Raw genomic sequence first — 15520 nt, forward strand, 5'->3', positions numbered from 1 at the left:
TTTTAGCACCTAGCAGAACCCCCCCCACCATTAGCACGATCTTTCCTGAAGATGGAACACTCAGGTGGGTGCCACGGTAGTGGTTGTACTACTACTGTGGCACGGTAGTAGTTCTACTTCTACTAATACAGAGAGAGCCGTGGAATTTAAAGATGGCTGACATGCTGCAGGTTCGACATAGTTCAATTGCACAGTAGATACAAAAATGTTTAAAACTCATCGCAAATTCAACATTAGGTACTACTTCGCTAATACACGATATCACAAAAACATCTAAATGGATAAAAATGGGTTAAAGACCAAGATGGCTAATTGAAACGTGAAAAATAAATGATTAAAAAGCTAAAATTCGCCCCCAAAATAAAAGCCATCGAACTCCGTCACAGCTAATGTTAATGGGGATATACGCATGCACTGCATGCAGTGATAATGGACATTGCATTATGACAACCATACATGTAACAGCTCATGCATCATCACAAGCTATGAACAAAGGTAGATTGGAGTGAGATGAGATTTTATTTTCTGAGCTAAATTTTTTTCCCCAATATTTTATATGCAACTTGTTTCTCATTAGCTAAAAAAAAATGCACAGCATATAATACCTCATGAGAATTTTATTTTCATCTTGACCCTGGAGCGGAACTGTTTTCATTTTTTTTTCATATTTGACTGGCAACTTGTTTCCTGAAGCTTAAGCATTCAGAATTCTGCCGCTAGACTTGTTACACGGTCATCATCTAGGCAACATATAATTCCTATTCTTCACACTCTTTACTGGCTACCTGTCAATGAGTGAATCGTTTTCAAAATTCTATTCCCTCACTCACAAATGCATCCATGGCTCAACACCAGCATACTTCCATGAACTTATTAAAGTATACCAGCCACGACACACCCTCCGTTAAAGCTCAACATTGCAGCTCAATACACCAGTCACTCGTACTAAGACCTATGGGCGTCGTACCTTCATGCATGCATCGCCACCGCTTTGGAACTGTCTTCCACACCATATCAGAACTGTCAATAACGAAAATGAATTTAAAGCAGTCCTTAAAACTTACTTGTTCCAGTAATTGCTTCTAATTGTTGTTTCTTGTGAAGCGCATGGAGACTTTAGTGAGAAACTGTGTGAATAAAAACTGTGTTGTTATTATTATTATTATTATTATTATTAAGCCATGAAAGCAGAAAACAATGTGCAAAGAATGTCATATACTGCTAGCTCATAAGAATTTCATTTAAACCAAAAACTGGAGCTAGAACATTTATTTTCACATTTATGGGCCATCGCTCAGCTAAAAATGTAACTTACTACGTGTATCTTGTAACATGTAACAAATACAGCTCCCAATAAAAGACCAGCGCACTCTGCTTTATGGGTAACAGGAGTCCCTGTTCTGACCAATTTATTGTTATGGCCTGTTACTTGTTTCCATCAACCAGTTGAAATACACTCGTAAATGATAATAAAAATTGTAATTAAACAGTAATGAGATGAATAAGGATTGAAGCAGTGCTATTTGCATATTCGCCTTATAACTGACATTAGTTTGACTCGAAAGGCACTACATTGTATCAACATAACCCCCAAAAGCTGATACGAATTGAATTTTACAAAATGTTTAATATGGCAATAAATGTACTTGCTTTCAATAACAAGGAAGTTAAAGGTTATATCAATCTTATACATGAATAACATGCTACAACCTGAAAAACCAGCCAGAATGTGAGTCCCAACCACCACCAGTTCCGTGATCCAAGGGTACATGTTGGGGCCCTGGATGACAGGGCTCCCCACAATACTGGCACAAAACACAACGATACAAAGCCTGCACTGCCCCAATTTGGTATTCACGAAACAATTCTCTTTGTTTGTTGTGACATGTTGCATTTTCAAGATGTTGTCTATATTCCCACTGGATTTTGTCATCTCCCCGACACGCAGAATTGCAGCAAACACCAACTTCAACATACTGGTGAACAAAACCTGCTGAAAATTTGAGCCAGTACAGTGCTTAAGAGCATCTACCAGCTTTTGAAGTAATGGCTGAGTGATAAGCAAACGCATGTCTACCCTTGGGTTATCCCTTTTTGCACCTAATATTGCTTTCCGTACCAGAAAATGATCGGAAGGACCATACATGCTGTACAGTTAGTGTACGTAACCAATGGATGAGACAAAGGTAGCTGTCATTGTTGAGGCATATTGCCTGCTATGTAAATGGGCAACAAACAGAACAGGTGCAATTGTCAAAGTCTTATCAAAAGAAAAGAGCTCATGAAATTCCGACGAAACTGGGATCGCTCTCTGATAGGTATTCCAGGTGGCTTTGGACATAGACATGTCCAATAATCCTAAGAGTTTAGGCACCAATTGCATGTCATGATGTTTTCCGGCGCCACTACTGGGGATGGCTCTGCCCAGGGCACTAGCTGTTCGAAGGCAGTGACCTATTGAGACAAATGGTCTGCTAATACATTCAAACTGCCTGGTACATGCTGAGCTTTAAACAATATATTGTAATATCATCAACTTCCTATCCTTAGAGGTAGTGGCGTTTATGACATATACCAGAGTTTGGTTGTCAATATGCAGTGTTCTGCCTCGAGTTCTCCTCTCGGGCTGCTCATCCACAGTAATCTAGTCTAGCGCCCTCTACCATCGCTTTTCACTTTCCCGCTCCATGTCATTCACGTTACTTCACTCGTACATTTTACAACTTGCTACACCTGTTTATAAGCCCTTGTTCAAGCACGATCCGTAAGTTTACCATTTCTGTGTTTCCTTTATAATATATAGTTCCTCTGTAGTCTATTATAAGTCCAATTTAGGGTTTATTTCTGGTATACAAAGCCCTCTCAGTGTCACACTCACCTCCTCCACTCACGTGCGTAGTATTTTGTATACAATTACAATACACACATTCTTGCCAGTGCCTGTTATGTTTTTTCGTAAGTTCTGTTTGTGGAACTGTCTGTAATTATCTTGCCTTCTTTGACTTCACAAGTTCATCTTTTTAAATTGAAGCGTGTTATGGAGTATTGCCCTGTTCATGTAATCTGACATGTACATGCATTTTCACCAGTATGTTTAAGCAAAGATTTCCGGTACATTGTGTCCTGTGTTCTTCATTTTCACTACTGTGCATGTTGCATTTTTATCTGTCTGTACGCACAGGACTGTTTGCATTTTATGAGGTCTCATAGTTACATTCCTCACACATTGCATTTTTACCCATTAATTTGTACATGAACTCTTTCTACATGTACATGTATTTACATCTATTTGTGTCCTTTTACATTGACCTACATGTACATGTGTATACATGTACTTTAGGTAGAATAGACTTTTTGCAGTCCTTAGACTTTCTGCATTTTCTACATTTCATTGTGTATTGTTATGGAACTTAGTGACGTATTCCTTGTTACTCAAAATATTTTGTATCTGTTTATTTACAGTTTTACATCGTTTTCCATTAAACGGCTCCAGTATAGGGGCCCACTTTGGAAGAGATGTTTAGGCCTCTGCACATTTGTGTGAACCAATCACATTGAGGGCAGAAGATGCAGCATGATCTTCTTTTTGGCAAAACAACTTGCCCACACTTCAACTGACGCAACAATGGGGTAGAACTCTTTTATTGTCATATTTTTCAATAACCAGGTTTTAGGCCACCGTCCACTGAACCACTGTCTTCCTAAAAGGGCCCCATAGCCAAGTGCCCCTGATGCTTCAGTGTATAGGTGCAAGGCTTTGTTGCTGAGCCAGGTGTCAGACAGGAAAAAGGCTTTACAGTTGTGAGTTTCCAAGAAAACCTGCCATGCAGCCAAGTCAGCCTTTGCATCTTGTGTGAGTCTAATATGGTGCCTGGGATTACTAACCCCCAGTGTTACATTTATGAGCCTACATGTACGCAGAAAAGCCCTACCAGGAACTACAACCTTACATGCAAAGTTCAGTAGACTGAGCAGAGACTGCAAGTCACGTGACGTGACTTTTTTTTGCATTGACATTGAGTTTATCTTTTCAATGGCCTTGAGTTTCTTTTCGAGTGGAAGGCGGGCTTCCACACGAACAGTGTCTAGTTCTATTCCTGCAAAAATGAGACATATCATAGGCCCCTTGGTTTTATCTTTCTAGTGGTACCCCCAGTTGTTTGCACAAAGATATGAAGGCAATTTTATCTTGATAACTTCTTTCTCATTGTGTGCCAGCAGGAAGTCATCCAACCGATGGATCATATGTTGGGCCCCTAATTTATTAAGCGCTATCCACTGGAGTGCTGTACTAAATCTTTCAAAAATCGTACAGCTGGACCTACAACCCATCGGGCGAGTTTTATCGTAATAAAATTTCTGGACCCACTGTAAGCCAAGCAAATGATAATCCTCGGGGTGCACTGGAATAATTTTTAATGCAGACTCGACATCAAGCTTCACTATTAAATAATGCCGGCCTAGCTGTTTGATAATGGAAACTGCATCATCTATTGATGCGTAGTGAACCACTGCATGCTCATCTGGGATGCTCTATTTACCAAATCACCATCAGGATAAGATAGGTGGTGTGTAATACGGAATTTCCGTGGCTGCTTCTTACATGTAGGTGCCAGTCCTACGGGACTCACAACAAAAATTGGGCAGTGGGGGATCATTGCAAGAGGCCAACCAACCTGCCGGCAGAAACCTCACTTTGTAGTTTCTCGGTAACGACGTCAGGCATATCCAAAGCCGACACCAAATTTCTGCATATTTTGTCCCTGTGCAAACCCTCATGCCCAAGCTTAAAAATCACATTCAAATCCATTGACTAAAACTTTAGTCTTGTTCAGGTTATAACCTAACAAAAACTGCCTTAATGCATGTACATTGACAGGCGTGATAATCATGTTAGTTAACAGGCCGTTGATGGCCTTATCCTGTCCCTTAACCCCCACTGAATGATCGATTAGTCCCTGTACCATTCCTGAAAGGGTCGATCATGCCTGGTGGATGGTTGTGCCAGATATTCCCCGCACTAAATCTGTACTGGCATTTAGAAATGGAGTGGTTACAGAAACATTTGAAGCACTGGTGGCGGTATGTGCAACTGGAGGAGCACAGTTGGGCACAGTGGAAGTGAAAACAATAGCCATTAGGGACAAACCCTTGGTTTGCTTGACTGCCAGGGCCGAGGTTACCTACCCCTTGCTTAGGAGGATACAACAAAGCATCAGTGACATTGTGCATGGCCAGGTGCAGAGACTTAAGGTATAGTTCAGGGTGCAGCATGTACCATGACATCTGGCACTTTTGTCTAGCCTTCCTAAAACTGGAATCATAGAAATTGAAATCACCACCCTCCTCTACAACCATGTGAACAATCACTCCATATTTCAAGGGTTTCCCAACTACTGAGGGATACTTCTGAGTAAAAACAGTGTAGAAGATAGAAAAGGCAGAAACCCATTGCCCAAATGTTCTCAGCTCCTTCTTTCCACCCTTGAGAAAACGTTACGTTATTACGTTGGGAGCCGCATGGGTTTCTCATGCCTTCAATTGGCTTCCTGACGAAGGATCAGACTCCCTCACCCGATCCTCCCAACATCTTTGCACTATCCACCTCCTTACATCCTGAAGACGGATAAACGTTGATGCCCTGTTAGTGTCCTGAAGTGGTACCTGACTAAAACAATAGCATGAGAGGGACAATAAGCCTGTCGCTCATGAAACCATACCGTCCAGCAGCTTCAGTGACTCTTGCCCACTAGATGACCTCGGCCATTAGATTAGCTAATCCAGTCTAGCCATCAAGCTCTGATGAACATAGTCAACGCTATATCAGGGTTCATGATGTAAGAGCAGTATCTGCATCTTGGTTTTACTCTTTATTTTTTTTTCCGAGTAACTCAGTTATTTCTCTTTCTTCAGTTCACATTCACATAACACAAGATACACTAGATTATTGTGAACGTTATTAAAATTAGATATGGAAAAGTAATCACCAAATTTAGTGACATTCGAAAGTAAGATTAATATTACCAAATAACATAGTCTGATTGTCCAAGTACAAACTTATGCAAGTTTTCTCTTTAATCCACAAAACTAGAGAGGACCAGAAGTTTCCTGAATAAGTACAGCTACAGAAAAGATGAATTAGGCATTTTCCTCAGTTTCACAAAAAGTAAAAGTGTTGGAATCAGCCTTGTTGAGTTTGAAAAGAAATGAATTTGTACCCAGTATTCTATGAATTAGACGAAATTGAAGCCATCTTAATTTTGTGTCAGTTGTGCATGAGAAAGGAACCTTGAAAATTAAGGACATTGACTTAAATCGTAGTCAATATGTAACCTGTTATTCCACTTTTCTACCTATTTTCTTACTACTTTCTTTGAAGAAATAAAAGTCTGGGAAAATCTCTTAGAACCTCTCTTCTCCCGTAAAAGAACTTCCAAATTAAAAGGAATGAAGGGACGGTTCACATTCCTGTTCTCCGTTTCAAGTACATCTTGGAAGGTACACTTAACGGCTTTAACTACAGCACCGTATTCAATAAAGTTTGTACGCATGTTAAATTTGTTTTTGAAAGAATTAAGTGGTAGAAACTTTCCATTGTCATCTAAAAGATCACTAATATAAAGAATACTGGCCGACGCCCAGTGTCTATAATAAATACATTTGCTACCAACTTCAACAAGATCGTTGAACCAAAGACTTCTTTTTTAGATGTCTTTGTGGGACATAGGTTTATGGCAAATTTATACCAGCAGTTTAATACATCGGCCCAAAATTGATTTTGTTCATAGAAATGGTTATTAGCAGTAAACCAATGAAAAGAACCCCCTTTGAGAACCGTCAAACTATAGGTACTAAGTATAACATGGGCCAAAAGTGACCAGGCAAAGCCTTCTGAAACTAAAAGCCTACGGAGCCAAGTAATTTTTAGAGCATCGATGTACCGGGATAAGCTCTGGTATCTTCAAGCCACCCACACTGTAGTCTTGAACCATCTGGTTTCTAGTAACACAATCTTTTCCCTTTCATATGAATTGAAAAACATGTTGTTCAGATCATCCACAATATACTTCGGAGGGTCAGGAATGGTCAATACACATTACGTAAGTTTCGACATAAGAAGAGATTTAACTACAGTCACTCGGCCAAGAACCATCAAATTCCATTTTGACCACTGAACAATGTCTTTCCTCAATGATAACAACACTCTATTATAATTAAGCGAGGCTATTGAACACAGATCTGTTGAAAAACAAATGCCAAGCACTTAAAAGTAATATTTGCAAAATGGTCAAGAACATTGAAAGCACCGTACATAGATCTTTCAGTTCCATCGAAAGGCAATACTCTATCATCAGCAAAATATGGAAGGGCTGCGTAGCACAGTGATCAGAATATCAACAAGAATATAAGATTAATCAGTGCGCTGAAATATAGCTTTTGGTAACTGAGTACCTTCTTCAGGGCAAGCAGATTCAGTTCTGAATGAATGCAGAAAAATCCACGGTCATTCCCCCCGGATGCAGCGTTCCAAGTTCGAAAATGACAGGCTGCTCCAAACTGGTCGTTCCCAACCCACGCAAGGCAGTCTTCCACTTGCTGCCCAAAATTCACAAATCCAGAAATCCAGGCCGCCCCATCATGTCTGCGTGTAGTTGTCCCACTGAATTGATATACACATCCATTCCCCACGCGGGTGGTTGGGTTGCACTCAAACACTATCTAGATCTCCACCAGACTCAGGATCCTCCTAACAACACTCTGCTCCATCTGGCTGAGTTGGTGATCAGGTTGAACAACTTCACGTTCAACGGTGAGCACTACATTCAGACCAGTGGTGTGGCTATGGGCACACGGATGGGACAAAGTTATGCCTGTCTGTTTGTTGACCACAACGATGAACAGATGCTGACTCAGTGTCAGGGCGTGCAGCCGTTAATGCACCGGTGCGTCCAGATCTGTGCGCGGAAACTTGGCACAACCATGCATTACAAACCCACATATTCCCACAGCTAGCTGCAATACCAATTGTCTCACCCCCTCAAGTGTAAGAACTCCATCCCCTACTCTCAGTTTCTTTGACTGCGTAGGATTTGTAGTAGTGATACTGAATTCTCTGAGCGTAATAGGGCGCTAGTTCTTAAGAAATTGACAAGGTTTATCTCCCTTTGGCAAAAGAATAATAATACCATTCTTTCGAGTGACTGACAATTCACCTACAGTGTAGGCTAAATTCAGTGATCGAAGGAGCAACCATGACAGATCATTAACAAAAACTTGTAAAATTCTAAACTAAAACCGTCTGAGCCCGGAGATTTTTGTTTTTACTGCTCTTAAGGGCTCGTATGAGCTCTTCATGGGTCAACGGACCTTCCGTTTGGTCATGCACAGTATTGGAGAGAACAGGAGTGCTGCCTTGCTCAAAGATGGAGTGTGAAAATTAACTCTGTCTTCTTTCCTGTAAGAATACAATGCTTTATAAAACTCATGAGTTACTAAAAGAATGTCCTCACTCTGTGTTAGTCTAGAATTAGCATTAACATTAAAGGTAATTGATTTGATTGATATCCACATTAAGGTTTCTCCCCTCGCTCCATCCAACGAGTCTTCGACCTAATAAGCACACCCTGCATTTTAGATTTGCGGAGCTCAACAAGCTGCATTTACTTGTTGAAGAGAGCCTCCGTTGCACCCAGATCACCCTCTGCAACTGTGACAGAAAGACCAGAAATTTCCTTCTTTAAGCTTTTTCTTCCATGCCTAAGAGGAGATTGTCTTAGCTCTGATTTTCATTAATAGGACCTCAAAAAAAAGCTGGTCATTAATTGTGAAATGAATGGTGAATCTGGTGAATATTTTTTAGACCATTAATTGAATATGGAGATGCGGCATATTCTTGTATAACTTCCCAAATGGTTTCCTTAACCAAATGTGCATAATTAACATCTGTAAGTAGGGCATTATTCCAATAACTTCCAATAACCATTACCATGATCTATTTGGTTCAAGTCTAACTGCAAATCAATTAACGAATGGTCACTTCTGTATTCTGACTTGATATCACCACTAACCAACTTTTAATTAAGTTCAGCAGAGATCAGAAGTCCAATATGAACTGTTTAAATGTATCATACTGTCTCCAGGTAAACTTCTTTAAATCTGGGTTATGAACTCTCCAAACATCAACTAAATCCCAATCGCCGCACTACTGCATCACTCTCTGTCTCGACAGAGTGTTATTAACCCTTCGGTAATTAACACAATCTCTGGACACATCTAATATCAAGTTCCAATCCCCACAAATAATCACATGTGTAGCATCAAAATCACACAGAATGTTAGAAATACCCTCATAGAAGTTAGACATATCTGTATTGTAATTTCATAATCAAAATTATTATTAAACAAAATGCCGACACCTCTTGCGTTACTTCTAAAGGAGCTAAATAACACTGTAATCCCCTTTCACTTCTCATTATGCTCTCCATATCTGTGTCAAAATGTAAATCCTGCAAAAAACATATGGAGTACTTCTTATTTCTTAAAAAATGCAAAACATCTCCTTTTAACAAAGTTCCCCAAGCCCTGACAATTCATCGAGGCAATCGACAAATTGTTATGACCAGGCTTTACTCCCGGTTACCCCAAACAGAAGTTATTTTGTACCCGCTTTGCATATCAAATGCAAAGCATTTCAGCAATGTAGGCTTAATTTGCATAACACCTACATGGGAACACATAATTTGAGGAACTATGTTGCATACAAAGCGAACTGCATGTTTTCATCTGAATAATACCAAAGTGGGAGCCTGGGAATTTTACATATGCCACACCCCACCCAAACAGAAGCAAAAATACATATCCTCCCACTACCCCAGAACACGTCCCCGAGAAAAAAAAAACAGACCCATTGAGCATTAACCCACACCAAAGAAAAAACAGAAGAAAAAGGCAGTGAGTCAGAAAATATGGAAACTCCTACTAGATGCAGCAACCAATGACACAGCGTTTTTACCCCTGATAGCGAGTGACGCACAAATGATTCCATCGGGGCTCACGTAACTAAAACATTACTAAATGATCCGACTAATCTGCAAGCCAACAAAAAGTAAAACTCTTTTGTCTGGAATACCTTCAAGTTATGGCCGAAAAGAACAACCCACACAGAGTACAAATTATGGAAAAAACTGTTGGTGATTATACCACTTACCCGGGATTGTAAAGGTACCCAAAATCGTGATTATTGAGACCTAAATTGTCTGATTAAAATCAAAGGGGATGCCGTTGTTGCTCCTCCAACGACCCACGGAAAATCTCAGTTTTCTATCCTTTTCATACAAGGCCCTTACCTCCGTCTTCCAGCGCAGTTTTTCCCTCCTGTCCGTTGCCGTCAGGTTGTCTAGGATGAATACGGACGTTCCCTCCAGAGCTTTACGATGTTCTTTTATCACCTTCAGCTTGTCCTGATAGCTCAACAATTTTACCAGAATGTGAGCTGGCCTCCCCTGTTTGTCAGGACCGTCACGGTGGGCACGTTCAATCTCCAGAAAATCACACCAACCAAAGTTTGTACCGAGAATATCCACGATTTTATTGCATGCAATTTTCTCCCTGGGTTCTAGGTACAGCCACCACTCTGAAGTTGTTCCAGCGGAAAACCTCTCTTGTTTATTAATTTCTATGGACTGTTTTTCTAGCATGATCTTCATCGATAAGAGCTTTGCTTTCAGATAGCTGACTTCTTTCTCCAACACCAATGTTGCTTTCTCGAGGTCTGAGATATGTTCACTGTTGAACTCAATGGATGCGGCTAACCTGGCCTCTCGCTGTTTCTGACCTTCCACAAGTTTTGCCAGCATAGACCTGACGAACACCTCAAACTACTGGGAGCTGGGGTCACCATCTTTTTCACTGGAGTCATCAGAATCATCTCCTCGGGAGGCCATGGGCATCTGTCTGGCAGGAGATGCACTTGCGCCAGTCCTTTTTCCACCATGTTGTTCAGACGGCAATGCTGGTTCTCGGTCGAGTGAGCTTGAATGTATGGGAGCCCCATGAGCGTACGTCTTACTCCAACGGCATCATCAGTTGCAATGGGAGACATTCTGTTGAAGACGTTTGCAAAGCTGCATGATGGAAGTCTCCCTCTACCTCCTGCTACTTGAGAGATGTCCTGCAGACCAACATCACAAATGGCAAAGGCACCTCCTGTAGGTCGAACGACAGGTCATAATGAAGTTCCTTTACTATTTCTTAAATTTATACATGCTTGTTTATATGTGAAAGTGTATTCTTGGCATTACATGTGTTGTTGCCAACCCCCACCTAGATCGGTGCTACTCTGCATATGTGGTGACTGTTTGGGTAGGTAGAGCGCCGTAGACTCCTCCCCCTTTAAGTGTGGGCCAGGTCTATGATCATGGCAGTGAGGCTGAACTGCAGTGTGGGAGATCAGGGTGCACCACGGTTGATCAAATCTTTTCAGCAAATAAATAATAGGCTCGTGGGAAATTTGCATATGTAGTGACTGTTTGGGTAGGTTTTCTGTAGTAGACCACACTTCATGTTTTAGGAATATTTACTATCAGTTCTATTCCTTTGGCATGTTTTCCAGATCTCACGATAATGCTGGAATTCTACATCATCGTAAAAACGTCATATACTGTGGAGGCATTCATTGCAGTATTGAAGCTTTCAATTCTTTGGCTAATCTCCCTGTGCATTAGTCACATATTATACCAGAAACACATGCAGTAATTTCATATTAAATGGGTGATAGTCTTTAAGTTTGAAATAAGAAGTCTGCTATATTTCAAGGTAAAAAAATTGTGCCACACATTTGCCCAAATTTGAACTCAAGCATATCACACTTTATTCTGGTTTTCTTTATTCCTTAGCTGCACACAAAGGAAACATGGTTGAAAAAAGGTTTAGCAATTAAACCTGATGAAAAGCCTTACAAAATGGTCAGAGCCAGACTGAGAAAGGTAAGATGATTTATTTTACATCTTTACTTTATGAAATGGTGCTTTCAAATACCTGAAGATGTATTCATCTGGTGTTACTAATCATCACAGAAAATGTATGCTGTTGAATGAAAGGTATTTCGTATACTTAAATCACACTGTTTGGGTTTTGTTTTTTGATATACAGTAAAATTTGATAACTCAAAGTCGGCTAACTCGAAACTCCGCTTAACTCGAAGAATAATTAATTCCTGCAAAAGAATTGGCTTTTATGTACAAAAACATATCCATAACTCGAACTGCTCACTTTGCCAGATTCGTTCACCTCAAAGTTTTTGTTTCGCAGCTCCAAAAGAAACCGCCACCGAAATACTTCCAGAAAGTGTAAACAGAACACGGGTCTAGTTATGAGTCATTTCTTACACACCGGAACACTTGCAAGTGCGCTACAATGATGATCAATCTACACGCGTAAACCACACCGTGACCGCAAAATCCAACTTGCAGGAATTGGCCCAATTGTTACTGTAGGCCCATTGTAGCCAGTGTGTCGGCAGGCCAACTGATGGCTCTTTGTGTGTGGCTGCGGCAATGCATTGGAGATCTTTGTGTATGCTGCACGTGCCACACGTATGGAAGCTAAGTCTGGCCTTATGATCTGGCCCAGCTGCTTGCGCTCGCCCGTGCGATGGCTGCCCAATTAGAGCCACAAACCACAGCATGCTCACGTGCAGTGGACCAACCATGTGACTGCAACACACAGCTTTTGCGCAGCCAAATCTCACTCAAAAGTTTGAAAATAACGGACGAAGAAAAAAAAAATAAAAACAGACACCAATAGCATTTTTGTTTTTAAGAAATTTTATTGAAGCGCAAAAAGATGCACCCCCATGTGATGAAAAAAGGCGTCAGACTCATCGAGTACGCATGTGCAAGGCACTGCGTTGTGGTGCGGTATCAGAAATGGGACCACCGCAATGCGTCACACATGCACAACGCAAAACAAAAATTTGCCACACAAAGGTACACAGTTTAAATGATTTACAGTACGTGTAATGTGTTATTTATCAGCCGATTGACAACAAAAACCCTCTGCAAAAATGTCTTTCTATGAACAAAAACTTGTGACACCAACGTATAAAATAACCACAATGTCATTTCAAAAGTCATCATAGGGAGATTTACAGTAACTGTGCATCATTGTACAGGTACATGTTATGACACACATCGTAATAATGACTGAATTTCAAAAGAAATCGGGACCTTCTTTTAATTTGAATTTCGGATAACTCAAATTTTTTGTCCATGCCCCAGAGATTCGAGGTATCGAGATTTGTGATAAATTTGTAATATCCTTGGGGGCCCAGACATTACCCACTTCTAAATGCCTTGATTTAAAACTGCTGTCATACTTCATTTCACCAATAAAAAGTTGTTCTTGATAGAGAACAAGAAATGTGGATCACTATAGACATGACCATACAAGTCATTTCTCTACTTTTGAAGGGTTTTAATGTGAGAGAATACTTCAAATTCATAAGTAGTTTATTCCATTTGCAAATTGTGAATTTATTTTCACCTTCGTGGTAGGTTTTAGGAAATCAGACTTATCCCCAACCGCCACACATTTCTGTGTAATTATGAGGATATTGAGCTGATTCCCAATCACCTATGACTTCTGTTGGAGTTCCTTTTTTCTTTAACCAATAACAGTCCTCAAATCTCCAAATCACCCTACATGTAGGGGTTAGAGTTAACGATAAGGACAAATATATAAACTTGAAACAAGGTTCATTAGGCAAGCAGTTTTTTAAGTTGGTGCTTGGATTTTTTTAGACAAATCTTTGAGGACAGGGAAAAAAGTATTTTCTATGTTCTCAAGAAAAGCAAATAAGGGTCTTCAAGTCGGAGGAAAGAATGCCAAAAATTGTTTTTAAAAAGAAAAAGGAGGTATCCCTTACCATTGGTGCTGGCCTCACAGGACCAAAGCTCACAAAATTGAAATCAGAGACTCAGTTGGACAGGGGAGCAAAAAAATTTTCTTTTTTTTACATATATATCAGTAAATTGTTGGTCGGCAGATCGAAGACTTCTCAAAATGAAGAATTAATTTTTTTTAACAGTTCTGAATTTGCAAGGTTGGTGGATTGGAGGACCAACTTAAAAAAAATCTCACCTTATGATTTGAACATAACCCTGATCCCAAGTTGTCAGAGTCGTAATGACTTGAGTCAATGACTAGACAGGAGTTTGACTCAAGTCACAATTTCTGGTGACTCAACTGAGTCTTGAATGGTAAATGACTTAATTCAACTTGAGTCTCTGCAACCAGATGACTCAACTCAAATCGAATCTCTCATGGAGACTCAACTCGAGTACAAACTTATAAGACTCAAGTCTCAAAATTAAAAGCAACATTTTAGTTGGCTAGATATATGTACCTGTCACCCAAACTATTTTCAGTATTTCTAATGAAAATAAAAATACCCCAAAATGACTTACATGTTGTGTTTTTATTGTATTTTGTTCAAACATTGACTCAAATTGACTCCAGCTCCGTACTCGACTTTACTAGACTCAACTTCTTGACCTAACGACTCGAGTCACCAAATTTGGTGTCTGCGAGATGTAGATATAAGTGTGACTATGGATTATGCCATCACATTCTTACAGCTTTGTTTCCCAAAATTGCCACATGTATGTTTTGGTTGAAGCTATTGTGGTCATAATTCTCTTTGATGTATTGAGTGGTTTGTCTATTTAAAGAACAAAATGAAGGCTTTTCCATAGTTTTCAAATGTTGAATTACAGCATGAGGAGAATTCCCATACAGCACAATTAATGTCGCTATGCTGAATACCATTTTACCTTATCTTGGTTCCAAGACCTTGTAGTTTATTGTGCAGTCACATAAACCCCTTAATCCAAGGATCACTATCACAAACCATCACTGCTAGCATACACTATCTCCATATGAAAAAATATCTGCCATAAATCGCTATCACAGGAGAGTCTTGGATATTCAATTTTTTGGGTTTTTTGCTACATTACCTTGACAATTATAGGTCGGGTCCATCGCAAGTCCCCTCACATGTTAACTCCAAAGTCTTTTAAGAAGTTCAGTCTTAAGCAACAAGGTGAACAGTGACAAAAGAAGGCTTTGACCACAGTTCATTTGAAAAGCTTGTGAACTGGTTTGAGACCAAATGATTTTTGATGGACTTGTAATAGAGACAGACTTACAGTGACTCTCGGACTTGTAATGGAGTGGCATTCATAACATAAAAAGGGTGGTGTTCATTTGGTGATGGATTTTGATTTTTTTCTTCATTCCCCATTTACTTTTTGTTTTCTTCATTTTTTGTGAATTTGAAACGGCAAAAAAGAGAGATTCTTTGAATGGGTGAGGACTCAAAGCATCTGAGCCCATTTGAATCACAGAATATCCAGCTTTTGAGTTGTTTCTCTTTCAACTGTGTTCCCCCATTATTGCCCATATTATACAAGAGAACAAGACAGCTTTATTTATGCTTTGAGTCATGGCATTCCTGCCAACT

At 39.9% G+C, this 15520-nt stretch overlaps 1 protein-coding gene across 11 annotated transcripts in view; it reads left to right on the forward strand.

The window, feature by feature from the left end:
* Positions 1-15520, forward strand: part of LOC110985000 (DNA repair protein complementing XP-C cells-like) — a 196105-nt gene that overhangs the window by 125921 nt on the left and 54664 nt on the right. For all 11 annotated transcript variants that reach the window (XR_015425063.1, XR_015425062.1, XM_087136113.1 and 8 more), the window contains one exon: positions 11895-11984. Coding sequence is in view for 9 of the 11 variants with exons in the window: in XM_087136113.1 (XP_086992239.1) it covers positions 11895-11984 (90 nt within the window). In the remaining 2 variants the exon portion in view is untranslated. The remainder of the gene's footprint in view (positions 1-11894; positions 11985-15520) is intronic.

Source organism: Acanthaster planci, linkage group LG04 (assembly GCF_054643075.1).
Source record: "Acanthaster planci isolate LZ-2023a linkage group LG04, COTS_SCS, whole genome shotgun sequence".
Taxonomy (NCBI): domain Eukaryota; kingdom Metazoa; phylum Echinodermata; class Asteroidea; order Valvatida; family Acanthasteridae; genus Acanthaster; species Acanthaster planci.